This window comes from Actinia tenebrosa, unplaced genomic scaffold (genome assembly GCF_029948245.1).
Source record: "Actinia tenebrosa isolate PJP-AT-01 unplaced genomic scaffold, QUT_ActTen_1.0 PGA_scaffold7__59_contigs__length_16204524, whole genome shotgun sequence".
NCBI lineage: Eukaryota > Metazoa > Cnidaria > Anthozoa > Actiniaria > Actiniidae > Actinia > Actinia tenebrosa.
In genome coordinates this window covers 5,954,753-5,967,963 of record NW_028292584.1, presented here as the reverse complement: position 1 = coordinate 5,967,963, position 13,211 = coordinate 5,954,753, and the positions used below count along the sequence as shown (strand labels likewise).

The 13,211-nt window shown below is 42.0% G+C and overlaps 2 protein-coding genes across 6 annotated transcripts in view; both read right to left on the bottom strand.

The window, feature by feature from the left end:
* Nucleotides 1–330: 330 nt before the first annotated feature.
* Nucleotides 331–13,211, bottom strand: part of LOC116289222 (arrestin domain-containing protein 3) — a 74,393-nt gene continuing 61,512 nt past the window's right edge. The window contains exons 2-6 of one of the 5 annotated variants that reach the window (XM_089040021.1): nt 5,295–5,554; nt 4,002–4,215; nt 3,300–3,454; nt 2,606–2,755; nt 331–1,137 (exon numbers count right to left, since the gene is read on the bottom strand). In XM_089040021.1, the coding sequence (XP_088896147.1) occupies nt 1,006–1,137; nt 2,606–2,755; nt 3,300–3,454; nt 4,002–4,215; nt 5,295–5,554 (911 nt within the window). In that variant the 3' untranslated portion in view covers nt 331–1,005. Of the gene's footprint in view, nt 1,138–1,793; nt 2,756–3,299; nt 3,455–4,001; nt 4,216–5,294; nt 5,555–7,828; nt 7,943–13,211 lie in introns of those variants that run through there. The other 4 variants (XM_089040023.1, XM_089040022.1, XM_089040019.1 and 1 more) reach the window with 4 other exon arrangements.
* LOC148905415 (uncharacterized) lies at nt 10,875–12,458 on the bottom strand. The gene has a single exon (XM_089040016.1). It carries the CDS (start codon nt 12,456–12,458, stop codon nt 10,875–10,877), a length of 1,584 nt encoding a protein of 527 aa, XP_088896142.1.

Sequence of the window (13,211 nt, the reverse complement as noted above, 5' to 3'; positions counted from 1 at the left end):
CGTACGTACGTAAGCTTCTACTGACCAGAAGGCACTCAGTCTTTGTCTTAGACCAAGTAATAAAAGAAAGTTAAGTTTGTTGCTTGGAAAGTTATTAAAGATGTGAGTTGTATTTGTCAAGTTTTTCTGGAGCTCAGAATGTTTTTCCGAGAAAAAATTAATGTTAGAAAAGGTTTTTGGTCATGCAGTTCTTTTCACCGGGCTCAAGCATTGTCATCCAGATGTTCTAGGGTTTTCTATTTATTCTCTATATATGACTTTGGAAAATATCACAGTCATGTTGATTATATATAAATATGATCAAAAACGCATTACTAATGAAACTAAAAATAAAACCATAAGACACATATTTTAATCCAAATTTATTGTCGTCAAAGCAACAAGGTAGTTTGGATGGGGGTACCCGTTAACTACTAATTCAATTTTTAGATAAATAGACCGTTCTCTCATGAAGGCTGCGTGCGCATCAAAATTTAAGAAACTTGAAGGGCCACGATACCAGAACACCAGTATTATCATGCATTGCTACGAAATTGTTTTTGATAAGAATTCACAAAATTGTTTATTCTCCTCTTTAAATATAAAACTGTCTTCAACATTTTACTGAATTTGCGTTTTTCAGTTTTGTGGCCCGTCAAGTTGGATGCGCACGCAACCGTTGAAAAAACGGTCTATACAGCGATCATTCATTGTTTTGCCTCCCTAGTTACTGTTGCTACGACGGACAAGCTAAAATGTATCTTTGATATACAGCATGGAACAGACACCGATTGCTGAAAATTGTAAATGTCTGTCTTAGAACCGATGCATTCTAAAGGTACATTAAAAAATAATCATTAACTACTAAAACATCTTATTAATTCGAGTTTGTTGGTCGGACATTCTGTATTCCATTGGGAACAGACTACCCATCGTTTGGGTGGACACTCAAGCATAGTCAGGGATCGTTGTATTTTTATAGTTAACTGTTAAAAAATATTTTAATACTGTTTTTGGGGCGAAAATCTAGAGGTAGGTGTTGAGTTTTTCTGGCCTTTCGTCCTCAGCTGCATATCCTTTGTTTATGTAAGAAGTAGCATCTACAGGCGAGGTGGAAGATCTGCTGGATTCGTTTGTTGAGGTGCTTTCTGTGATGAACTGTTAATATAATACACAAATGTACTTAAAAGAGTAACTTCTGTACGTACATGAATCCCTCTCTAGGTTTATCAGTTTTCCTTTCCAACCCTCCACTCCTTAATATCTTTGACAGTTCATTATCTAATCGCATCCCTCTTCCCAGCTTTTCTTTATAATTCAATAATTTAGTTGATTTATTCATCCATCAATAAATATCCCGTCCGTGCGTCCGTCCGTGCTTCCGTCCGTGCGTCTGTCCGTGCGTCCGTCCATCCGTCCGTCCATTCGTTTGGTCGTTCGTTCATTTAGGAGGTCGTTCTTTCGTTCTCTCTTTCGGTCGTTCAGTCCTTCCTTCATTAGTGAGGTCCTTCGTTTCTTCATTTCGCTCTTAATTCATTGGGTCATTTGTTCGTTCGTTCGTTCGTTATAGGTCTTTCATTTTTTTTCTTTAGGTCATTTATTCGTTCTTTTGTTAATTTGTTTGTTAGGGTTCATTTAATAAGTGCTAGAACCTTCGTTTGTTAGATCGTTCGCAATTAGGTCTATTCTTCATTCATTTCATTAGCATTCCAATCAGTATTGATTGGTTAGTTGAATCAAGAATAATGTTTTTGAACTTAATCAAGACAATAATCATTGGCGCGAAAAAGGTGAGATGCATTTTATTACAAACTTGATCTCGTTTTTAATCTGCAGATTATTAATTTGATAATATTATTATTATCAGTTCTTAGTTAGTACATCTTAATAGAATGTAAACACTAAAAGTATGCACCATGTATATCACTAAAAAGCGCTATTTTATGCTAATTCTATTGTTTTCTTTTGTTTAATTAGTGCTATTTACTACTAAATAGTGATAACTATTAGTATAACATTTAGTGTTTGTACTCTATTAGCGTATATTAATATATATTAGCTTCAGCCATCATGCCACGTCATTTGCCACGTTGGATGAATGCGCAAAAAGATTGGTTTCCGCATCGTTATATCAGCCCACATGGCGGCCATGACAGTAAATTGTTCATTATTACATTCTGCATAGAGATTGATTACAAACCAACTATACAAGAATTTTTTGGTTTTATTCAATAACGTAATTTCCTGTCTCTTGCAGAATGTTCTCTTAATAGCTGAACCGTAGGTTAGCGTTTTTAGTAGATATTTTGAATTCTACGTTGACAACAAGTGGTTGTTAGTGCCATTGTTTGATCGCCACTTGAAACAGATAATGAGATTCAAAGACTTTAACTTATATTTTGAGAGTTGGCGACTAACTGTCATTATACGATTACACGTATGAAATAAAGGGTTCGTCGTTAAAAAAGAAAGAAACAGAAGTGTTCTCGTCCAAAGGTGCTACCCTTGATGTGCGTCTTGAACGGTGCTGTTTATTTTCATAAAGGGACCCAGCTGAAGTGTCCCATTCATTACCGTAGGGACTTCCTGTGACGTAGAATAATGTCCCTGGGGTGATATTACTTACGCTATCATAAGGACTGTCTTTTCGTAAATCAGAATGTAACTGTGTTAACGTTGTTGGTCTTGGTGAAGGTAGAACAGGAGATGGAATAATAACCACTGGAATCATCAAGGCTGATTTCTTCTGCTTTTTTCCATTGATTTTCATTCGAACCTTAAATGATAAGGTTTAATCAGTACTGCCGAAGGATTCATATCAAACAATCAGTGTCGTTTTCGCGGGCTTCCTGTGGTAAACAGCCTATCAAACAACGGTTACCCTGTGTCTCTTTTCCAGTCTTTTCTTGGACAAAAAACAAAATGGCCGACGTAGAAATGTGTTTCCACTCAAATTTCTGTAAGTTTGGATAAAATTTACCTCGAAAAAGGTCTTTTTTGCAATACAAACATACCTCAAACTTCAAATATGTTAAGTAGTTTCCATATATGGACATAGAAAATGGCTGAGCAGAAACGACAAGTTTTATAGAGCAATTTCTTGATATGTAAGAGAAATCAATGCGCGCTATGTCACAGTAAATTGTTTCCACGATAGTAATAGAGGTTTTGCAGCATCACGTGACGGCAGCCATGTTAGATGGCAGGAACAATACAATCGTTTTACATGAGAAAGAATTCAATTCTCGAGAGCAAATATATTTAATTGTTCTAGCATCCAGCCACAGGCAGCCCAAGCGGAAATATTTTAATTCACTCACCTTTAAATAATAACTCACTTTGATGCATTTGCATGCGCGCATCATGGTTGGCTGTAGTGATTGAGCGGGAAGAACCAACTGAAGATCTTTTTCACCAGTATTTTCGACTTCTTTTTCAACGCGCACTACTTCTTGTTTGCTATGTGTTTTGTTACCTTGTAGAAATTAAAGTCCATTAGAATACAACTTGTTAAAAATAAATACCTTTTGATTTGCCTAGGCTTTCTAGAAAACGAAAAGGGCTTTCTATCACCGCGTTAGTGCCAGACTGGACTTTAGATATGAGATATGTTACAAAACACGTATGTACACTCTTGCGCCTCGCGCGCAAGACGAAAAGACACTGGTGCAATCTCGTTCCAAAATCTCCTTTTTCTTACTTTGCATGTTCGAAGAAATATTTGGGTCGAACAACTTAATTAGTTTGTTGAGCATGCGTAGTACGAAATTAAGGTTCCAGAAAGAAGATTGACACCGATCGTCAATGTCGCTGTTACGTTACGTACGACCTTTTACTCGCGCAAACATTCTGTCACATGAGGATTAAAATGTCTTTACTGAACTTGCAGCAATTCTAATTTAGATTAAAAAATGGTCACATCCATCTCATAGAGCACTCGTAACTTATCGTAATCGTAATCGTAACTTATACCGGAATAAGACGAATTCAATATAAATTATGTGACTAGCCTGGTTTCTCACTTTTTCCATCGTCGTACTCAGTCAGCCTGACCAGCGATGCTTCGATAATACGCGCACCCCTATAAGCCTCGTTTCCAGTCGTTACATGGGTTGTTATAACTTCACAGGGATGGTATAAGAATTTATTCGTGCGGGCCGACAGGGTTAAACTTCCTGTTGGATAACAGGAGACTCCAATGAGCGTCGCTGTCTCTCTGGCGTTTGGGACGCTCTGCTGAAACGAGACGAGGGAATGGTGACGTCATACACCTACTTCAAAAACCTTTTTCATTGCCAAAGGCTATAAGCAATATAGGAGAAAAGCAATAGGAGATAGGTCATTCCAAGATCCAAGAATAGCTGGACAGATTTTTGTTTCTGCTTTTTATTCTCGTCAAGAACATGGACCTTAGTGTTGAGACTGATTCAATGTTGTTTGTATTCAACGAAATCCTATCGCCAATCGCCTTCTATCGCCTATCGCGCCTTTGGCGACGACAACTATTTTTAGAATTAGCTAGGTGTATACATAAGCTGGGAACGACAACAGGCCCGTAAGGGGGGGGGGGGGGGAGGAGGGGGGGGGGGGAGGGGCCAGGGGGGCCTGGGCCCCCCCCAATAATTTGACAACTTTTTTTTTAAGTAAATGTCCAGCTAAATTTCAAACACTATTATCTTAAAATTGATAGAGGCGACTCATTTTTCCGATAAAAGTTCACATAGTTGGCATTTGTAAATGATGAAAACTCAAAAGAAGATATGCGGAAAAGCATATACTTGAAAGAAACCATTCAAATGCTTCATATAATTTGCGTTTAGGCCCTGGCTAAACGAGGAAACAAGTTTCCAGAAACATGTTTCCCACGCACATGTTCCCCGATGATTCCAAGTTTAGCCACATGCGAAACATTGCTACGTGCAACAAATTTTGCTTCCAAGACCCAGAAATGTTTCTGACGTACGGCAGACAAGACGCACGAAAACAATGTTTCCCAATGCCGGTTTCCTCGTTTAGCCACGAAAGTCAACATTCTAAAAGTTCGTTAATTACTTAGCAACGCTAGCTCTATCCTTAAAGTGCGCATGCGCTAACCGATATTGAGCAAACATGTTTCCCACAGTTTTGCCACCTTTGGAAACATTTAAGGAAACATGTTTCCTCGTTTAGCCAGTTTAGTCACATAAATAATATATTTATAGACAAGGAAAAATCACTGGGCCACGGCATAAACTTAGCTCCTTACTTGATGGATGAGTGAATGATAATAAAGGACGCACTTATATAATAAATAATATGTTATTTTTTAACATTACCAGTTCACGATCTTTCATCTCTTTCAGCTCCTCCTCATCATATTCATTATAACCACCAATATCAAACACTTGCTTCGCTGTTTTTATCTTACTTTTACCCTTTTTCTTCTTTATGCTGGCTTGCATCCAATACCTGATGTAACCATGCTTCGCCTCGTAGGAAGGCGGTAGATCTATACGAGGGATTGTGTAGCGAAAACAGAAGGAATATACGCTTGGTTTAAGCACAGATAGAGACGGATTTTGGCCCTTCATTTTATCTGAAAGGAATTAAAAAGAGGTATATTTATTGAGTTCCACTTTTATTGACTTACCAGTTGTGGAATAGCCCATTCATTCGATCGGCAACAAAATCTGCGTTTTTACTCAACTAGCTTTTCATTACAAGCTTTGCTTTTTTATATATTTAAAAGTCAAACAGGAGTGAGGTCACGAGTCAAGAAGGCATATTCACTTGCATAGACGACCCCCAAAAGGGAACCTTTCATCATGTCTCCCAAGGCTTTAACAAACGGTGTACGTTATATAGATTCGACTAAGCTCTTTTAGATGACCATGGTATCTCGCCCAAAGCGTCGGCCTCTCAGCATGAAGTTATCTAAGGATGTCATATTAGGGACCTTAAGCTGCAGAACGGCAACGCAGGCGACAACGTCGGCGAAATTGCGGCGCTTCAACCTTCTATTGTATTATTATTTCATGTTTAACTAATATTTCACTCAATAAGCACCCCCGTTTTAGAGTAAAATGACGTCTTTTGGGATCCCTTCACTTAAAAAGAAAATCAGCAAAGATAAGCTTTTGGCATAGCCGTTCTCTTTAGTACGTATTTCACGTCTTACTTTCAGCATAAGACGGCAATGATGCACAGTGTTTCGTACATCCCAACGAGTATCTATTGAATACACTGTAGCGCAATTAGTGCTATTGTGTGCTTGCCGTCGTCGTCGTCGTTGCCGTCCTGCAGCTTAAGGTCGCTATTAACTCCCATAGGCGACCCCAAAGAGGGCCGGAATCTTACTAAAACCTTCGGCCACCACATGAAGGCATCTCAAAGATGTCCTCGGTGCCAAGTAAGTTTTTGATTTCTTTTGGTCTAGATGACACCGGCGAAAGAATACCCCACTCTGTGCATTCATACTTACAATTGTATACCTATCCATTTAAATCTGTCTCACTGTATGTGCAATAGTAAAAGTGCGACGATACGATTCCTATATCACGAAAAAAAACGTTGTCGGGTTCGACAAGGTCATATCATCGAAATTAAGACCGAAAAGGATTTTGGGTACTCCGAAATGTGTATTATATTTGCATATAGATATGTAAAAATGCACAGTAGAGCAAAGTCGGTCGACGATTAACAACATGCCAAAGCCATTCTCAGAAGATTTACGCTGGAGAGCTGTTTGGCTGCGGTATTTTATCTTCCCATGCCCTTCGGTCTTAGCTTTGATGATATAACCTTTTTTGAACCCGACAACGTTTTTTCAATAGGTGTATAAGCAGCAGTAAGGCGGACTCGCGGAGCGTCGGCAACGCACCTGGAATTATGCGGGTATTACTGGGGCCTGGGACCCCCTTGCGCGATCCGGCGACAGCGGCGAGGAGCGCCTTACTGCTGCTGTGTTTGCGAAATCTATGATATATATATGCATGAATGTAAAGAGTTTGTTTATGATTTCTGTGTAAAGTGCTTGAAACCCAAGTTTGTACCTACTAAGCCAAATAAGTATATTTGTTGTGGCAAAAAAATGCAAATAGAAGATGACACGTCAGCACAGTGTTACGAGTGTGGTAAGAATATTCGTAATGCCGTACCAAATGCTACCGGAGAGTAGTATTACGCCAATGGAGGTCGTAAGAAAACACCTTATAAGAGAATAAAATACTTTAGGGACTGGATGAGTCATATCCAGGGTTTACGACCGGTATTTTTAGACAACGAAGTAAAGGAGAAAATCATAGACCACTTAGAAGAGCCAACCCCGCAAAGTCTGCGGAAAACGCTAAAAAAATTAAGACTAGGGAAATATTACAAAGCTATTCGCTATCTTTTGTCTGAAATTACCGGCGACCCTATTCCCGAGGTTTCTGATATGACAAAAGCCGAGTGGATGTTTTGTCGGCCGAATAAGGATATTCCTTATTACCCTGACGTAATTTACGAAATATTTTACAAAATAGACCCCAACCACCCCCTGTTAGGATGGATTCCAAGAAGATAAAAATGCAAAACTGGCGTTGCCAGAAACCCCACTGGGGAATGCATCGCGCAGAACACCAAGCTATCCCCAGTGGGGTTTTTTGCATTTTGGGCTTACGAGGCTTATTTCATCCCGCGCCAGAGGCCCTCTAGTACACACATATATTTTTCTTGAATTGCATTTTTTATCTTTTTTTACGGTTGCTGTAAGTGGGGGAGGCTTTTTTTTCACTCACAGCAACCGGTCCAAATGTGTCTGCAGCGAGGCTTGAACTCGGGACTCTGACTGACGTTCGATATGTAAATAGAATCCTGTCACGATATTTACTGAGCGAGTTTTCTTTGAAGCTCTTCTTTCGCTTCTTGGTAGATCTTTTTGCGAGATTCCTCGGAAAGATCTTTTACGACTGTTTTTTTGTTCCTTATGTCCGACTTTAATTTCTCGTATTTGTCTCCTTCGGCTAAGATAAGCGAGAATTCTACGTCGTCTATCTTTCTGTCACGCAAAGCCTTTGAGACAAGATCGGTAATTGTATTTACTTTAGCCCTTGACAGAGCTATTGTCGTGTCGTGCTTGGATATTTTGCTTGACAACTTTTTCATAATGCCCGTAGCAACAGCAGAAACGATACCACAGGCTGCCCCAACGCCGGCCAAAGGAACTCCAACGATTATTCCGGGTCCGGTAAGCGAAGTAGCAACGCCGGAGCCCGTTAACACGACGGATATGGACCCTGAAGTTATCGAAATTTTATGTAGCGTACTCCGGGCTCTAACGTATTTCTTCCTAACTTTTTCGTAGTGTTTTGTTTGCCCTTCCAAGTAAGCCAGGATTAAGTTTGCTTTGTTAAGTCTGAAGTTTTCGGCGTTTAGTTCGTTAGGTTCCTTAGGAAGTTCAGGATAAAGTGGAGGTGCTGATGGTATAACATCCATTATATATACTAATGTACGACGCTTTTGGGAATGATATTGAGGAGCAGCCACATCATGACAACAGGGATTATGCGAATTGGAGAGCATTTAGGAAGATGTTTCCACACGCAGACTCTAGTAAGTTTGAGCGTAGGCCCGATGGGATTTACTTTAACGGCTCCAGGATGTACAGCAATGCGAACTTGGAGCCAAAGGCGACCGTCAAGCCACCAAAACCCGAGCATAAAGAAAGGCAACCTAATTTTCCAGAGAATTTATTACCGACAACAGAGGATTACCTATTTTACGACAACAAAGGTGGAGCGGATGACTTTGCTAAGATGGTTACCTCCTTAGAAATCCCCGTGGGTCCTACGACTTTCAAGACAAAAGTCAGAGACATCTTTAGAGAAACTGCCATGAAACATACCTCAGGGAAAGAATCCAGAGAATGGTTATCAGGTCCCAACATGCGGTATTGGCCGCAGCAGTTAAACTTTGCTGTCTGGGCTGCTACTAAAGGATGTGGCATAGCCGCGGACATGTTCCATATTCCTTTCCTAAGATTCCACGTTGCTTTTACTATTCGTAGGATATTGTTTGAGTTAGGAGCGCCGCTTCCGGGCGACACTGTCTTTGACCCAAAGGATAACAAATATAATAAAGTCGCATGGGAGCGATTAAGGAATGAGTTTAAGCTTACCAACCCTGATTTTCGCAACAAAGAGGGTGCCGCCCATGGTTTAGGAGAGACTTACACCTATGCTTCGTATGTTGGTGCCAGCATAGAAACTCCAGGCATGGGATATCCTAGCTCTTACGAATTCTCGGACTTAGGAGGCAGCGGAACGAAGGGTAATCTAATTTACTTCATTCAGAGCAAAGAGAAGTATCCTTGGGCGCCTTTCTTTGTCGCAAAGGGCATTGGACTAAAGAATTTAGCAAGGATTAATCGAAGCATCGAAGCCTTTGTCTACTGCATTCTAGGGGCCCAGGTTAGCACTCGCAGCCCCATCGTAGATGCCAGTGGTGCGTCACAGGAAACACAACAAGTATTCCTTGTTCTTTTCGAAAGCGCTGTTATTGAGAATGAGATCTCTAAGTCAGTTCAAAGGTATCAACTTGCGGTGCAGCAATCAAAGGTTAGACTGGATTATGCCTTGAGTCCTGGTTGTTGGTTAATGCCAAGTAATTTGGTCATCAACGCCGATTCCGTCGTGGGTTACAACAACAAACTTCAACGAGCTACCAAAGACATGAAGTTTGGGGTAAATGACGTGAACTCTGACACTCTTAGAAACATTCCCCATTTCGTGGAGAAGCCAAAGAAGGAGCACGTAGAGAATCCCGCAGGGAAACCAAAAAACGTAATCGAGAAGAAGGTCCTGCCTACGATACCCGAGGAATATGACCATAACTTACTAAAAGCCGGCTTAACAGCTGCAAGCATTGGTCTGAGCTATTATATATGGCGATGAACAACCCCTACGTAGCTGGAGTAGATTGTGTCTATACGACTTACACAGGCGAGAAAAAATACACCCAGGCATCTTGGGTTGATGTCACGGGGATGTCCGTGGATTTGAACTACTCCGAAAGAAGTTGATATTATGCAGCATTTCTTTGGGGGCCGTTAGCAGTGCGAATGTAGGATTTCGTTTCTGCGACGACAATGGAGCATTACAGCCCATGCGCGCGAAGACGAACAACAGGGAGCCTACGCATTTATCAGTAGAGCCGCCAACGAATAGCTCTGAGAATCTTTCCGTTTGGACTTTTCACATAGTTGCCGACTGCCATGGGAAAGTGAAGCTGCAAATGCGCGTAGACGACACGGGAAGCGTTTGCATAAATAGCATAGAAAATCAAAGGGATACTGTCTATAACCACATGACCATCAGCGCTTTGACGGTGGTTAGCCTTTAGGAGGATCTTTGATCCTTGAAATATATGAATCCATACGTGAGGGAAACGCGCTATACCCACCGCTTAGATGAAGAGGGATATGACAACGGCGCTTGACATGACGTTGGAATGTGGGTTGAAGTTGGGGGTACTGCATTGGTCATTTGCACTATTAGCATTAATGCAAATACGCATGCGAATGTGGGGTTTAGGCTTATCGATGAGAATAATAAGCCCCTGCTTCCTTATCGAACTTCAACGAACACCAGGAAAGTTACCCATTTTTCGATGGAGCCCTACACTAGGTCCACTGAAGACCTAACGCCAGTGACTTTTCATATGCTAGCCAATTGTAAATATGCTAAGTTGCAAGTCACTTCTGATGACGGCAAGTTTGGGATAAATCGCATAGGTCGCAGGCCCGCTAATGCAGCCTGGAGTCATAAGCCCATTTCTACCATGAGTGTGTTGCCGTTGGTTCCGAATTACCAGGGCGGTGCTAATACCGTCTTTCATTATCCTCAAAGCAGGGCAGCCGCCCGATGAGAAGGACAAGGCTAAGCCTTCATCTTCTTCAGGAGGACCACCCCAATAGCTACGACCAAGATCCAAATGTTATTCCCTACAAACTTTAACAGTTCTCCGCCGGTCCTAAGTGCCAGGCCAAGGACACTACCAAGCAGCCCAGGCAAGCCGGCTGCCATTTTCTTCCCTAAGTCCGTCAAACCAGAACCCAACTTGCTTACTCCCGCGCCTGTAGCCTTAAGCGCGGATAGGATTACTCCTACTACGCTCGAAATAGCGACCGCAAATGCCAGCGGAATACCATACTTCACCAGGAGCTTTTTTATCTTTTCCTTGGTGGTAAGCCCCAACTCCCTTTCCAAGCCTTCTCTTTGCGTACGCAATTCCACCAGTCTTTCCTGAAGAGCCTCTAATTCCCTTTGAGCCGCTTCCCTTTCCTCTTCAGAGCGGTTTTGGTCCTCGATGACTTCCCGTTGCCTTTGTATTTGAACCTCCAAGTCCTCAATGGCCTGGTCTCTTTGCCGAATTTGCTCTTCTTTGGTGTTGATTTCCGTGTTAAGCTGCCGTTCCCGCATTACCGAGGACTCTAATAATATCCCTACGCGCCTAAGTTCAGCGTCTCTGTCTCCAATGTCTGCCACTGCGCGGTCAAAGTTTGATCTGGCTTTATCCCTTTCATGTATTAATTTACCAATTCTATCCTTATTGTCTTTATCTTCCCTTTCGTGGGAATCGACGGTAAGCTTGAATTGTCTCATGTACTCACTTTCTTTCTCATCCATTACCTGCTTTAACTCTTCGATTGTCTCCAATGCCGACCTTAATTCGTTTTCCTTTTCCTCATATCTTTCAGCGTATCGCATTAATTCTTCAGCTTGTTCCTCTACTATGTTGCCTTGCAGTTGTTGCTCTATTTGCTGCCGTTCTTGAGCGACTTCGTCTACGTAGGAGCTAAATGCTTGGACCACCTTTGCAGTGTCTGCCGCGCTTTCCTCCAACCGACTTCGCAAGGTAGGCTTTCCTAATGCGTCCTTAAGTGTTTTAGGGATGTTTTTGTTTGCATAGTATTTGCCATTGATATCTCTAATTACGTATGGCTTTGAGCCGGTTCTTGCTAGCCTAGCTATTACGACTTCGCGATCCCATTCGTTTTCAGTATCGTACATTACTTGAACCTTCGTTGCATCCCAGTTTGGGAATTCTTCCTTAATTCTCTCGAAATCGTCCGGCTCTTTATTAGCCTCCAACTCGGCTTCCATTTGCTTTTGGAGTTCTGAGATCCATGTTGAACTGGGTGGTTCTGGGACGGTTGAACGTAATAAGCGATCCATGTAGAAACTTGCGTCGATCTTAGGGATATTAACGACGATATCTTGCGTTGGTTTTAAGACATTGAGCCTTAAGTATTCTGGCATTGTCTTACCAGGGTTCCTATTGCGCCACTTATTCCTTAAGGAATTCATGGCATTGTGAGCCCTTTTACCATACCTACGTTTTGGCTTTTCAAAAAGACTTTGCCTGCTTATCTTGTCATCGGAAAGCAAGGACTCATATTCATCGTCGTTAATATCAACTCTACCTTCTTCAGTAAGGGGATCAAAATCCATTCCTTCCATTATATATGATAAGCACAAAGTTAAACCCCAACGTATTACCTAAGCAGGTTGGCGGGCTGAAAGCAGAACGCACCTTTCACCGGGTCACATTCACCCCCAGCAGCGCAAAACCAGGGGAGACGCTGTACGTAGGCGTACCCCGCCTAACGGATAACCTAGTATTGGTTCCTGGCACCTTGGCTTTAAGGTTTGACCTAGCAATACAACCAAGCACCAAGGACAAGCGCTATACCGTCAATAATGTGGGTAGGAACCTCGTCTCTAAGATGAGAATCAAGTTCGCCGGGGAATCTCTCTTGTACTTGAACAGGTACGATTTGTACGCCACGTATAAGGATCTGTGGCTAACAGCCTTCGACCGTGCACAAAAGATAGAGCAGGGAATTGGAAGCGTTATTCTTCGTAAGCTTCGCAGCGACACCAACCCGGCGCCTACGGACTCCAGCGGAGCAACCGCAGTAGCAGACGCAACAAGGGTAAAGACCGCTTATGGTAGCAAGTACGTTATCCCTTTGGACTTTGAAGTGATTACGAGTCATGGCGTGTACTACCCCAGACAGTTATCCGAGTTACAGTTTGAAGTAACCTTGGCGGACACTACGAACGTCATTGGAGGCATGGACAGCGCAATTAGCGGGGCTGTTGATCCCTATTCCATCACTAACTTAGAGCTGCAGTATGAGACCGTGTACAGCGAAGAGCTGGCCCGTAGCGCTGGCATGGAATACAGCTCCGGCAAGGCATTCCTTTACG

What these genes read in the sequence shown, in the direction of transcription:
- LOC148905415 (XM_089040016.1), bottom strand. Translation starts at nt 12,458, where the DNA reads ATGGAAGGAATGGATTTTGATCCCCTTACTGAAGAAGGTAGAGTTGAT.